Here is a 15,498-nt window from a genome sequence, read left to right as displayed (position 1 = left end):
AAAACAAATCTCTTCTCAACCCTGCCAAACAGCGGAGCATTAATATGAACTGATAATGAGGAAACGGTGAGCAAGGCTTCCTGCTGCTACTGCAGAGGAACATATAGATCTTATTTTTCCCTCATTATATCATCTGCATATCAAATACTGCACGCCTAATGCATCTGTGTATGGGAGGGTTTAGACTGAACATCATAGTCTATTCTAAACCTTTCTGAGGACTGAGAGTTGAAACTGATCTGAAAACAGTGTTCGGATGAGAGAGGGGGAGGTGACTTGACATTTATTCCATTCTCTGGTTCCTCTGAGTAAAAGCATTATATTCCATTATCAGAAGACCCATAGAGAGAGAGAGAGAGCAAGAGCGAGAGAGAGAGAGAGAAAGCGAGAGAGCGTCTTATAAGGTCTGATATTATCTTTCGAGTCTCAGAGCAAATATGACCTGCTAGATGAATTACTGCTGTGACAACAGTCTTTTTTTCATGAACGTTTATAGAATTTTTCCAAAGAGGTTTAGAAATATATACACAGTGGTGTCAAAAAGTCACAGAGTTTACTAGTAAAAATGCATCTTATTTTTTGCTTTTTCTTTCCTCAAAAGACATGATACAAAGGTTTTTTTTTTTTGTCTTCTCTAATATTTTATTCAAAACGACATTAAATATGCAATTCACACATTCAATGAATGCACAAAGAATTCTATAATGAGCATTTTTTTCTGTTATTTCAAAGCCAAAAATACAGGGTGATGCAACTATCCTGATATCATAATGAAGAAAAAGAAGCCTAATTAAAATAATAGAGTTCTTGAAAAGAAAAAGTTGTCATGATATTATAATTTCTTAGAAATAAATCTAAATTACGGTTCAATTTTTGGGTTCACTAAGATTTTTCAACACTTTTGATTCTTATTCTCTTATACTCTAAGAGAGGTATTCTGCGCATCTTATTCTCACCAAGGCTGCATTTACTAGATCAAAAATACAATAAAAACACTAATATTGTCCAAATTTTATAGCAGTTAAAATAATGATTTTCCATTTTATTATATTAATATTAAAATTTCTTCCTATAATGGCAAAGCAGAATTTTCAGCAGCCAAAACTACTGTACTTTTCTGCTTATTAATAAAAAATTAATAAATACAAATTAAAAATGTCTAACAAATCAAACCTACTGGATCATTTAACATTTTCTTAAACAGTCTTTTTATCACTGAACATTAAGAGAAACTACTTACACATTACACATTTTATTTTCAAGACTATATTTTATCAAGTGATTAATTCAAGATAATTGAACTTTAAAAGTTTGCGTGGAAACAAGGACATCTGGCCAAGTTCCAATGATCAATGTCACACATTTACTTATTTTATCAGTCACCTAGAAATCAGAAATATATCTTATTCCTTACAACTTTTCAAAACTCTCAAATCCAGACAATCCGACCAGACTGTACATGTTGAATGAGTTCATCTTGTCTCAGTACACAAAACGTGCACAGACATGCATATATAGGTAGGCTGAGCAGCTAACTCTGCAGGCTACAGATTTGAGCTCTAGTGCTCACAGGATTGATGGCATAAGGATGCTGAGCTTTCCATTTCCACACAGAACAAGAGAACCAGAGATAGAAGAGCCAAAGGAAAGGCAGCTCTGCTTCTCGTATCAATGACTCATGCACACTTCCTCTGTACAGAGCGGGAAGTAGACCTTTATAATAATCTATAATATATCAGAGCGGTAACTAGATACACACTAGAGACTGCGCTGGTCTTTTCCCGTCTCTCAATCTCTCTTTCTCTCTCCCCTTCTCTTGCTCTTCCTCTCTGGGATAGCTGGTCACACCTGCCCCATTACGAGGCCTTTCTGTCCCTAGCAGGGCCTGTGTATCTATGCACAGGTTCACACTTCCTTTAACCCTCCGATTTGCTGGATTAAACAGAAGATAAAATATTTAGCGTCCACAGAGACTGCAAATGAATTAAACATTTCCATCTGCAAACGGACGACACCTTTTTAAAGATCTGAAGAGATTTGCTATCAGACGTCTGAGCGTTGTGCTTGGAATGGAAATCAGCTTAATTCCACAGTATTACTTCGTTTTTTCTTGCTTCAGGAGAAGCAATTAAAATAACCTTACAACCCAAGAATAACTCCCCAAACATACTCATGTAATCAAAATTAAAGTCTCTTACAGCAATTACGTTCACAGCAGGCAGCATACTAGAGATTTGCAAAACTATATATTAGACATAACAGACTATGGGGGAAAACAGAAATGAAATAGAACTAAAGATGCACAGAAACTGCACGAAAAATATCATGAGCAGTGTTCTAAGGCATGCAATTATTTTCGGGGAAAGGCACAGCTGAAGTAGCTGTTCCAGACAGGTCTTGACTGTATTACATGTTCAAATCACTTCACCAAATGATTTCCGTTATTTGAAAGGTCTTATAAAAGCAAATGAACAAAAACTCACAATGACCAAGCAAATAAATATTGTAAACAATAACAATTTTAAATTATTTCCATGTTTTGGCCACAAAATTACTCCGGTAATTGAATTACTCAGGTAATTTACACATTAGATCTCGCTCTCTCTTAATAACTGCATTAGTTTGCCATCAACAGCTCAGCCTCTATTACTAGCTATAAAATGACGTTATGGAATTAGCAACAGAGGTGTGGGATGAAATGCGTAAGAAATTACACCAGAGCCTTTTAACGACAAAAACCTAATGAATATCTTGAAATATAACATCTGAAAAATCTCTTGATGGGTGGTAACCATAGTTTAAGTGGATTAATGGACTATTATTAGACAATGATGTATACCTGAGGTGTAACGGCCACTCCACTTTTAGCATCACTTTCTAATGTGTGGGTGTGCATTATTTTCTAATAATTCAATGTCTCTACCAATGGTCGTCAAATATTCCTTACATATTTTATTATGTTGTATTATATCATTAAATTTATAATAAATTATATTTAGATAAATTAATAAAATGTTCTTAACATTTTGATGCCAGCTATATATTTTCAATAATACTTTAGATTAGGGAACACTATTCACTAATAAATAGTTACTTATTAGTATGCAGTTTTATATATGGTTATATGGTTTATAAACATTATTTTAAACAGTATGCACTTTTTTTTCAAAGAAAGTCGTGTCTTGTGGTCACGTTTTTTTTGTGGTCAGGTTTTTTTTTCTGAAAATGAATTGATGAATAAATTCGAATATTAACAATATTCTGTCATTTACTTTCCATTTAATTTATGTTTTTATTTATTACAATTTTCTCTTTCATGGACCACCTAGCATACCCTTGGGTACCCGGATCCCAGAACTAGCCAAACTTACTAATCGACAAGCATGAAGTGTCACAGCATTATCTCTTTCTGTATATATATTTATAGACTAACAGTACAGCAGACTGAAACTCTTCCCAGCAAACAAGCCCAAGCTGTCTGAGAAACCTAATATTCCAGCATTAAGAGGCAAAAAAAATATATATTAATAAATAAATAACTTAATGCTCTTAATTAGCCTGAAAAAAAGTGACCTTCATCTCTCAAATGCTGACTAGAGCAGTTAGGAAAGCTATCAGCATGTCTGGTTTAGTGTGCAGATGTTTGCTAAATTATAGGCCTGACTCAAGAGCAGCACTCCAGCACATGACCAGACAGTTCACCCCACTTACTCACTGCTAAATGGAGAATAGAAAAAAAACATCTCTCCATGACAAAGAGCTTTAATTGACCTGAGCTGTAATGAAAACTGGAAAGATCAGATCTGATTTGGCACATGCATCTTGAAATGAGAAGAAAACTTACTTTTCACCGAAAGACCTTCTCCAAAAATCAGCAGCGTCTGCCTTGGTAATGCGGAATGTGTCTCCTTGGAACTGTCCACCTAGAAAGATGGCTTTGATCTCGGCCAACATGTGACTGAAGATCAGCGAGAGCTTGGTGAGATTCCGCCTGCAAGAGAACGAGACGAACAAAGGCAAAAGCACAGGGTTAGTACATTAAACAGACAGGAAATCAGCAGTCAGTGCAAGTGTACACAGACAGAGAGAAAAGTGAACTCTCAGCATTCTCTATTATTCTCTATTTTCTTGTCCTTGAGCTTGTCTGGAAGTTAATGTGCCGCATGCGTCTCCCTTCAAACAAACAGCATGAGGATACAGTGCAACCTGATGCACGCAGTCTGAAGGGCATGTCGGAGCCAGACCAGAAAACAAATGCTCACTGGGCATCGGTCAACAGTACAGAGATGATCTGCTCCTGTTGCAGATGAACACTGCAAGAAGATGATGACTGATTGTCTACAGAGGTGTTCTTTCATACTTCAAACACGTACATGCAATATCAGCTGCTTTCCCAACTTATGCACCTTATAAATTTCCCTTTTTTTATGTTAACCTTTAGCATGATTACATCTTTGTGTTTATTCACATAAAGCAGACATGCAAACAAATATGAGTTACGACATCTCTAGGTACCACAAGTCATTAAGACTTTCAAAGTTGTGTTCCTAAATGACTTCTCCCATAATGCATTGTGTCTGGCAGACAGGGACTCTAGCCCTGAGAGGCTTGTCCCCTTCCTCCACATATGCAGTTCTCCGCAGGGATTAAATCAGGCAGATAACCCACCTTTCAGAACAACATTTCAGGTGGCACTCAATTGCACAGGCCACTTAGCCCGAGGGAGGTCAAGAGGAACCGTGCTGCAAGCGGCAGATAACTAGCCCAGAGGCACAACAAACACACACCAACTTTCAGGATTCACAGTGCCGTTTTGTAAAGCAGCAATTGGGCACCTGCAGCTCCCAGGAGTGTTGCCGAAAATCTGGCCCAACCGTCATGCTCTGAGCAAACACTTTCTTTCACCGGTGATACATTTGCATTTCTTGTCTAAATCTGGCTGTATTTAGAGAGCCATTAATTAGCTTGCTACATCAGCGTAGCTTCCTGTCAAAACATTACTGTGACAAACCAATTAGCATGTTAGCAGCGATGCAGAACCAGCGGGAGAAGGGAGAAACTGGAAGATGAGAACCGGGGTCAAATATGGAGTTATAAAGCAATGGTCATAATCACAGCTCCAAACTGTCAGTGATTAACCGGTGCGAAAAACTTCCTTAGATCTCAGTGGTATTCACCTCAGATACAGACAATAAAGCTCTTTTAAGCCTAACTTAGCTGAAGGGATCCTTTTATTTCGTTTTAAGTCTCTGATGAACCCACCAGAGAACATTTCTCTCCATAAACTTCATTTCAGTTAATACCTCTAAGCCTTCAAGTTTTCAATACGGTGAGTCACTGCTCATTTTATCACCGTTTAATGCAGTAATACTGAAACTGCTGAGGGATTCATATATATATTAGATGTCAGTCTGGAAAAAGGCAAGCTCAACTAAAACAGTGCAGCTTGGCTGACTCTGGGCTTGCTTTGTATTAATAATAAAGAATTAAAAATAAAGTATACTAATAATAAAGATAATAATAATAATAAAACAAACATAACTATTGTATTTACTGTATTTTATCATCAAATAAATAAGTTCAATCAATAATCAAAAATATTTTAGCAAAATTCATTTTGGAACCTTTGAATGATAGTTTGCACATAAATATGTACAAATATATATAAAATCCATTTTGTAGCTGACTGGTTTACATGGAAAATATAGAGTTTGCAACACAATACCAATGCAGTGAACAAAGTTTTTTTATTGATTAATCATTTACTTTACTGTTGAAAATGTTTTTCTAACTACACATTAAACAGTAGTAATTTTAAATTTAAGATTCTCTAACTTGCAGTTTAGAACGTGAGTCAGATGTTTATTCTGTCTAAATGAACTGACTCAGAGTCATTTGTTTGTGAATCAGACTCCGTAAGATTCTCTGAAACTCACATATGTAAAACATTTACACATATATCTCTAATCTCTAACATCCGACATATCCATTACCAGCATACACATCAAACACACTCACACCTGCTTGCTTCATAAACTTCCACAGGAAATTAGAGATTGTGGGTCACATGGGAACTACATTTAAAATATTTCAACATTTACCCCACTCGGAGAGTGACACCATTACACGGGTGAATCCTCGAGATGCCTGTGTTCTGACTGTTGAGTTCACCGCCATCATTTCAACACCTCTGACACACACACAGCAGTCCGTAAACCATTTAAACCCAATCCATGCGGTACATCCTGAGAACATGTCACACGCTGGCCACAAAGCCAAGGAGAAGACAGCGTACCTTTGAGGACACTGAGTGACGGATGCACAGAGAGTTAATCCTAGTACAGAAGCTTTTCCTGAGGTAGAAGAAATTGAATTTGAGACAGAACAATAATCTCGGCCCACAGGCAACTAACATATGCTAATTCCCTCTGCGCTGCTGGGGCGGATGAGGATTTTTCTCATGTGCCTCACCTCTTATCGACAGGAGCGGGGGTGTGCTTCAACATAGCCAGGACTTCATAGGACACATCGCTACCTCACGCAACACCACAGCTCAGCAGGATATGGCAGGAGCTTAATCTGGGATATGCAAGTGCAAGTAATGTGCAAAACAGCTACAAAAGGCTAAATATATGTTGGAAATGGCTGAAAGAACTTATTAAGGGAGTGTGTCAAAGGAAGACTAACAGAAATGGTGACTCTGGGTTCACATAAACATGCTTTTAAAAAATTAGAATTATAAAAGCAGCAGTAACAGCAGCTGTATTATGAAATGCTATAAAATATGCAGTCTATTTCTGTATTAGGCATGCTGCTCTACTTTACTACTATTCCTGCTGTTTCACAACGCTGGTGTCTTGGTGGCCAGACCAGAGAGCCAGACTTCCTACCAACATCTCAGTGAACTCTCCAAACCCTCAGTGCTTCCTGTGTGTGCTCTGCGGACTGGATGACTCCTGCCTTTCTGAATGAAACCCCATAAAACATCATATATTATTGGGAGATGGAGGATAACTGTATTCGAACACGGATGATTTTATGGTAATTGCAGATAATGGTAGAGTGCAGGGGTTGGGGTTCATCCGAGCTCAACTTGGAGAGGAGGGGAAAAACTGTGAAATGACTCAGGAGAGCCTTTATTTTCAGCCTTCAATTATGTTCAAGCAATCTGGATTTTCAGTCGAAACCTCTAATAACTACTCCCCAAACACAATGAAACACACACACACACACACGTGAGTGTGTTTCAGATCAGGATGGTGCCACGTGTCTGCTGTAGAGTGGTCCAGTGAGGGCCGCATGTTTCCATTTTCTGCATTTTGGCTGCTCCTTATGCAGAATGTCCCGAAAGGAATCATGAAGCAAAGTCTTGAATATGAGAAGTTTTATATGAGGGGTCACTTCTAAAGCTACCAAGTTCAATCATACGCCAACGTCATATTAAAAGGCCAATACAGCCCAGCGGGAGTTGACCTCTTTGAGGAAAGTCAGTCAATACTCACACATTATTGGCAGTTTGCAAAATGAACCATGGTTCTCAAAGACTGTTATTATATTCTAATCCCACTGAAATACAAGAGAAATATCCCTAAAATATGTTTTCTTCAACTTCTAGAACTACAAAGCAACATCAAAACACAATTGTGGTTAGCTCATAAAAAACATTAGGCACATGCCGTTATTGTTAATGAAGTGTGATTGTGTAAAGTGCAATCGGGTCTAAAGGTCCTCATCAGGGAGTGTTAAGTACAGGGCCATAAAGGTAGTTTCAGTAGTTTCAGTACTGAACTATTAATTGCACATGTCACATGATGGCCATGCAGAGACCAGGCATTGATTTGATTAACAGTCTCACCATTACGACAAAGAGAAAGCAACCGCTAAAGAGAGAGAGAGACAGAGAGACCTCCCACCAGCCCAGTCAAGCACCCATCATCCTCTCTGGAAACTCAAGAGACTGAATCACTTTCAAAAGGCATTTGCATCCGTCAGTGCACTGCAGCTAAGAGAGAAAATATCAGAAATATTACAACTTAATATAACTGTTTGCTATTTTTTGAATTTAATGTGTTCCTGTGATGCTAAAGCAAAATTTTCAGCATCATTACTCCAGTCTTCAGTGTCACATGATCCTTCAGAAATCATTCTAATATGCTAATCTGCAGCTCAAGAAACCATTCTAATTATCAATGTTGAAAACAGTTGCACTGCCTAATTTTTTTTGTTGAAATGGGATTACTTTCAGTATTCTTTGATGAATATAAAATAAAATATAAATATATAATAAAAATCTATTGTGACATCTAGTCTTCACATCACTCTGGTGTAATTTAATGTGTCCTTGCTGAAATAATAATACCGTAAAATAAAAAAATAAAAAATTATACATACATATATACACACACACACACACACATACATATACATATATATATATATATATAGAGAGAGAGAGAGAGAGAGAGAGACACAAAACCTCTAAATAGTACTTAAATCAAGATCCCTACATGCAGATGAGGGCTAATTGGAGTGTGATGATGACTACTAGAACTAAAGCTCAAACTCAATCTCAATCTGAAACACACAACCGTGCAAACACCTCGAGCACGGTGCAGATGACGTTCTAGAATGTGTGTGAGGTTCAGAGGCATGTGGAAGCACCTGTCACGTCTAACGGCTGGCATGACATTCTCCTAGGCTTCCTGACACCTGTAGGACTCAGCGCTGCTCACTATTGTCTTTCACTTTTTTGTTGACCTACATTCAGTGGCACACACCCTCCTCCATAAATACCGTCACTACTTCGGTCATCTGTCAGTCAAAGAACGGCACACAGACATGTAATCGATACACAGGAGAGCTTTCCAACTTCAAAACAATACAAAACAAAGAAACTATTGACATTTTATGATATCATTATCATGTTTAATTATTGCCTTCGTTTTCTCAACAGACACCACAAAAATTGTGAAATTATGTCACTGTCAGTTGCTCGTTTACCTATAACGGAGCAATTTCAGTTGCAAAAGCAGTATGTTTTAGCTGAGAAGAGTTCTTGAGGAGACCTTTTGGTCCCGCATTTATCTGAAAGCTCTCTGCAGAAGTGAAGCCACCCGGCCAGTGACATGACTCATCAATAAAACACCTGGCAGCCTGCTCCACAGCAGGGCCGGTCCGAGTGCGAGAGTGAGTACGGTAATAGCGCCAGGACCCCTCAGAGCTTGAGAACAGATGAGATATCTATCAAGACCTCCTGCTGCAGGCCAATCTGCCACACACACACACACACACACACACACACACAACACTTGCACGCACATTACCGGCAACTCCCATACACAAATCACTATGAATTATTAAAACAGTCAACAATCATTTTGCAGAGGAACTGACAAATAAGCCTGTCCATTAGCCAAGTATGCTTGTCTGTTCTTCCTCTAAACAGCTGAACCTTGAAGTGGTCTTCTAGTGTCTATAATGAGGGATGGGGGAGATACAGGAAGGAGAGACTAGAACGGGGGGGGGGCAATCACAAGTCTGTTTTATGACTAAATCAATGCTGCCACAACCCCCACTTGCTTTTCTCCCACACACACACACACACACGTACACACTAATCTACTCCAACTCTGCTGCTTTGAACACTTACATGAAAAACTGATGGGATTCAACTGTATTGTTCAACTTTTTAATGAACGGTTTGGCCATTAAGATGACAAAAGAAAGGAAGAAAAAACAGGAACATCAACACTTAACTAAAAGTTTGTGCTACAGAAATGAGTGATAGCTAAAATTGTGTTCATGAGAGAGGTGAGGTGACAGGTGTTATTACTTTTCTAAGCAATCTTTTTCCAATTTTCACCTGGCAGATTTACCATTTTTGCTTGGCAGACAATAAAGAAGTCAGAAAAAAACCTAGGACATATCAAAGTATTTATTTAGTAGTTTTATTTGCTGCATCAAAAGATGGACATTTATTCAGTTCTGCCTTTAAAAACAGAGCATTTTGCCACTTCTTCGCACTCATATCAATAACGGGGCATTTTCAGCTTCAATGAAACCGTGAGAGCTGAATGTAGGTTCACACAGTGGTGGTCTTCTGAGGAGCTCTTCCTGATTGTAATCTTAGCCATATCCTTCACCCTTACGTGTTTCTGCATTTTCACTTCTAGAAACCTGGTAGAAAAAAGCTAAAATTTGTGGTTGAGATGAGTTTTTACAGTCTGGCTGTGGTGCAAAGAAAACAGAGTAAACAACCTTAAAAAGAAACCGCTACTTCTCGCAAAAAATGCAAATGCTGTCAGAAAAAAAGCAGACATTAAAGAAACTTCTGAGGGCTGCTGGGGGCTTAAAACACAGACAAGCCGTTAGAAGTTACGAGACGCTCTTAATCTCATCTCAAAGTTTAATTCTCATCATTTTATCTCGGTTTCTCCCGCCTAAATCTATCCTGTCTGAAGTGCTGCAGTTCCTCTGATACAGTAAGAGCTTTGTGAGTTGAAATACACAGAGCTTTTACAAAAGGCAACAGAGCTTCATTCATTTCATATGAGGCAATGCATTTTTTTTAAAGAAGTACAATGTAAACAGATTCACAGCTTATGCAATCTAATGAAAAAAATATTCAAATAATTCAGTGGTAATGTGTGCCTCTGCTTACAGCTAAAATCATTAACATGCAAATGCTGTCAAACACAAATTCATGTGACCGGAATATTTCGTGTGCTCATTATTAAATCCTCCCTCTCTTTATGTGAAATTAACTAATTCCATAAATACTCTTTAAAAAAAAGACTACATAGCAGAGATAACAGTGAGCGTATGTGGGATATTACCCACAATCTTATAAACACAAAATTGTGGGGCAAAACAATTTCTATAAAAGAGCTATTTCAAACTCATTATCCTTCTATAATGAGTCCTCAGAGACAGCAGGCGTTCCCTGCCGCTCACAGCAGTACAGATGCAAAGTACAAGCTCAAATTACATGACTATCAGTTCGATTACGAGAAAAGAGACTAAAGGAGAGCAGTGCACATCAGCCTGTTCAACCGCACAGGAGTCTTGGGCATGATGTGTGTAATTAAAAGGTCAAGTTAAATTCCTCAGAGTGAAGAGGACTCAGTTTAGTTGGACCGAGTACAGAGCCTTGGGGAGTTCCTGAACACAGGGATGAAGAATAGAGGAGACTAATCCACCACCACCACGGTTCAATCCCACACCATTTTTTATAGTGTTATTTTTTATCATTTGACTAATGTTCTTTATTACTTCATGATGTATTCATATTCTTTCATTTCAGTCCATTTTATTCTTAACAAAACTGCACATTATTTTTTAATTTAGAGTAAAGTTTTCTTTAAATGTTTCAATGATCATGAAAACAACATTTTAGTTAATGTTACTCAACATAAAAGATTCACGAATATAAAACTTGTTAAACCATTGTGAAAGCCTATGCTCCTAAAAAATATAAGTTTGTGAAAAAAATTAAAATAAAGAGTCCTGAAAGTAATATTTTAAGGAGTTTCCACAAATCTTTAATTTTTTAATCTTTGTTATGTGGTACTTCGCTAGTTACACATTTTTACTTGCCTGAACATAGAGAAGTTCAGTTTATTGGTGTTCAGCTTCAACTTACTATACATTTCTGGATTCTTCTGAAATCATTGCATATACTGTAGTGCTATTTCTTTCTTTTTTTTTAATTAAAATAAATAATATATTTAAAAAAAATTTTTAAATTTCATTGATTAAGACAAGATTAAGACTGTCCACCATGCTGTTTCAATGTTGTCACGCAGCTGTCTGTATGCAGCAGACTCTCATTTCTGACCTGCAAATAAACACAGACTCAAAGATGAAATCTAAGAGACAAGATTCTCTTTGAAGTTGGGAGTATAATAATATTAATTCCAGGCTTTTCTGTCTCCGTTTCAGAAGGCTTAGCTGCCAGTGCTGTGTGTGTGTGCGCGAATGTCTGGAGAAAACTGCCTTGTGCCAATCAAAACAAAGACTGAGGACACTTTTGTCTCATTATACCACTGCCTGGTTAAGGTCTGTCTCAGGGGAAGGGAGGACACATGTGCCTGATGAATTGAAAAAGGGGGTGGTGATTGCAGACAGGGCTTGTCCCCTGCAGAAATCCCCCTAACCCCATCCTGCCAATCAAACCTTTTTTGATATACTCTTACCACATCCTGAACAACCCCATCTCTTTGTTTTGTGCCCCATCTACTCCCTTGACTTCAGCCTTCAGTGAGAGCTGGGCAAGCAGCCCATGTGCACTTCATTTCAATGGTCTGTCTTGGGACGGGCACACTCCCCTGACTGCTACAAAGTATACTTCAAAGTATCACCGTTAAATTTATTAAATATCAATACCAGCAAAATGTAACTAAATTCAATAAATTGACCCCAAAGCAAAAATAACTTAAGATTATATACACATTTATTATTATAGATTTTTATTATTATATATTATAAATGCAGTATATTTAGTATAAACACACATATATAAACACTAAATATACCAGATAGACACAATGTACATAGATATAGCCATACATACATTAATAGTTATACACATATCTTTTTTAAATATTGTTTCAAAACTGTATCAATGCATCTACATATTTTAATTTTATATAAATTTTGTGTTAAAGCACTGCTACCTTTGACCTCTTTATTCATAATGACACACCAATTCATTAGAGATAAAAAGCATGAAAGGGAAAAAAGAGAGTGGGAGTGAAAGAGAAAGAGAGATGTGCAGCACAGAAATCAATTCTGACATTCCCACCACATCGATGTATCGACTCAAATCTACTTTCAGCAGAATATTATCTGAAAAACCATAATCAACTTGCCATGCTATTTATTAGGTATTATAACAAATAAATATTTGTTCAAAAAAATAAATGTATATGGACACATTTAAAGTCATTAAAAGAATGTTTTTTTATTTTTTATTGATTAGTTTAGGTCTGAAGTGTGAGTGCATGCATATACGTGCATCGGTCAGCCATCACAAAGTGAACTGTGATTGGCTCCTCCCCACAAAAGGTAAAATCAGACCATTCGGTTTTTGCTTCAAATTTTAATATCACAATCCAAATAACGTGTTTAGCATATTTTTTGGAAAGTAATTCAAATTTATTAGTTGCCTCTGATTTTAAATGGAGCACAGGCCTTTGTTTATATGAAGATATTTATTTTAGCTGTATAATTTCTTTAAGTTAGTTTTATTATTAAACATTTCAATTTCACAAAGAAATATGCAGCATTTTGTCTGAGAAATAAAGGACACCTTTCATTTATAATTTGTCTTAAATCTAATTTTGTAAAAAAAAAAATAATAATAATAAAAAAAATGTAAAAAAATGAATTGTAAGAAAATGTTGTGTAATCTGTATTGTGAATTTTATAGCATTGCAAGTTTAGTGAATCGTTACATCCCTACATGCTACTAGTTTTTGCTTATCATGCTGATTTGTCCATAGTAAAGTTCTGATGTCTTTTTTATTCGTGCTAGTTAAATTCATTTTGAGCTACCAAAAACCGAAGAATGCCTGCCCGAAGGGTTACCAGGAATGTTGAAATTTTGCAAGCCCTGGTATTCTATCATCTCTGATTGGTTCAAAGACAATGACACTCTCTCTCTGCCAGATGTTGGTTAGAAATGTGTATGCGAGTGTGTTTGGTCTACACCTACGTCTTAAAATTATCAATTCTTACCGTCAAATCTCACCCAGCTTGAATCATCTACAGTTTATAAACTTTCACATAAAATTCAGATTACTGATATACATGGCTTTCTTGTTCTCTATTTTTAACTTTCGACTGAGGTTAATATTTGAATACACGCAAATAAATAGCATAATTTACATATTTAGAAAATGTAGTGGTATAATGCATATAAATACACGAATATATTTAAATTGATTTTTTTAGTTTTTTTTTTATTTGTGTGGGTATCGTAATCAATTTTAATGATCAAAAAACAGTTTGGGAAACGGAAACTCATGATCAGTAAAATGCAAATCAGCACGTGAAAGTCGTGAGAGTCTGTGGTAATGAAACGCTCCTTAAAGAGAGCAGCAGAAGTTAAGCTAAGCTCAAGTCAACTCTTTCACAGTGCACTTGAACAACTGACACACAACATAAAAATATTAACACGTACACAAAATTTGGACAAGAGTTCAGGAACAAACAGGAACAGAAATTACCACAGAACACTGCATACACACATGCAGAGAGAAACAAACACACACAGAGTTAGACATCCCGCATGGCCCGTGTGCTGACAGCAGAAGATTACGGTTCGTAGAACAGCTCAAACTGTTTGTCTTGTGCTACGCTGAAACTCAAACAAAACAGCATTGTGTCTGCCACTCCAGCACTACCAGTACCACTAGTCTGTTATTGTGCTGTGTGTGTGTAGGGGGGAGAAATCTTGACAGATCATGTGATTAAATTAAACTGTGTGACTGTGGTACAAAAGCTAAAACATTAGCATATTTAACTCTAAATGGTACATATTATTACCTTACAAGATAGATATTAGTAATTTAAGGTACATATCTAGTTCCTTAAGCATACATATCAGTACCTTTTGAAAGAGTACAGATCCAGTAAAATAAAAAATGTTGTACCTTATTATATTGTATGCAATATAATACAAATTTGCTAGATTCAACAAAATTAAAATTTGTAATATAAAACAAATGTATATTGATGAGTAGAATACTGAGAGCCAATTGTTTTTTTAAATATATTTTATACTACTATCATTTGTAATATTTCCACATTATCTTTCAGAAATCATTCTAATTTGCAGATTTGGTGCTCAATGAACATTTCTTATTATTATCAATGTGGATTTTACTTTCTTTTTTTTCTTTTATTGCTGAAACCATGATGCATGATTTTTTTAAGACTTCTATGATTAGAAGAAAGTCTAAAAAAACAGCATTCAATTAAAATATAAATCTTTTGTAACATCATATATGGTATATATATTTATATATAATATCTTTACTGCCAGTTTTGAGCAATTTAATGCAATGTAAAAACATTAAAGAGTAAATGCATAAATTAGAGTAAATGCATAATTAATTTTGTTACTCATTTTTGCTTTGGTGACTTACTGTGAGGAACATTCAATCTGTGTTGCCCCATATGCCAAAAAAAAAAAAAAACCTGTTCATGGTAAATTTTCCACTGAGATAAAAATGTTAGAAGACACGTGTCACACAAGATATTCACAGTCCTTTCGATTTGAATTGCACTCATCGCTCAACGATGATCCGACTGTCATTTGTACCATTCGACTTCTTTCAAAATGATATCGTTACCGTCAAATGTCAGGCTAGCCGCTTGGACAAATCTAAGTCAGAGTTCAAATCTGGAGAGATTTTTATATTCTTGGGAGAATCTGTTGAGAAATATTTGTGTTTTACTATGAAGTTCAACACTCAAACCATTTCGATTTGTCTC

The 15,498-nt window shown here is 36.4% G+C and overlaps 1 protein-coding gene across 1 annotated transcript in view; it reads right to left on the bottom strand.

Annotated features, from left to right (window-relative positions):
* Nucleotides 1–15,498, bottom strand: part of LOC127965827 (E3 ubiquitin-protein ligase CBL-B) — a 56,927-nt gene that overhangs the window by 24,482 nt on the left and 16,947 nt on the right. Inside the window, exon 4 of the mRNA XM_052566511.1 lies at nt 3,845–3,991. Coding sequence (XP_052422471.1) covers nt 3,845–3,991 — 147 coding nt within the window. The remainder of the gene's footprint in view (nt 1–3,844; nt 3,992–15,498) is intronic.

The sequence above is a fragment of the Carassius gibelio genome, chromosome B10 (assembly GCF_023724105.1).
Source record: "Carassius gibelio isolate Cgi1373 ecotype wild population from Czech Republic chromosome B10, carGib1.2-hapl.c, whole genome shotgun sequence".
Classification (NCBI taxonomy): Eukaryota; Metazoa; Chordata; class Actinopteri; order Cypriniformes; family Cyprinidae; genus Carassius; species Carassius gibelio.
Note: the sequence above shows the minus strand (reverse complement) of the source record. Positions and strands in the feature narration are given on the sequence as shown.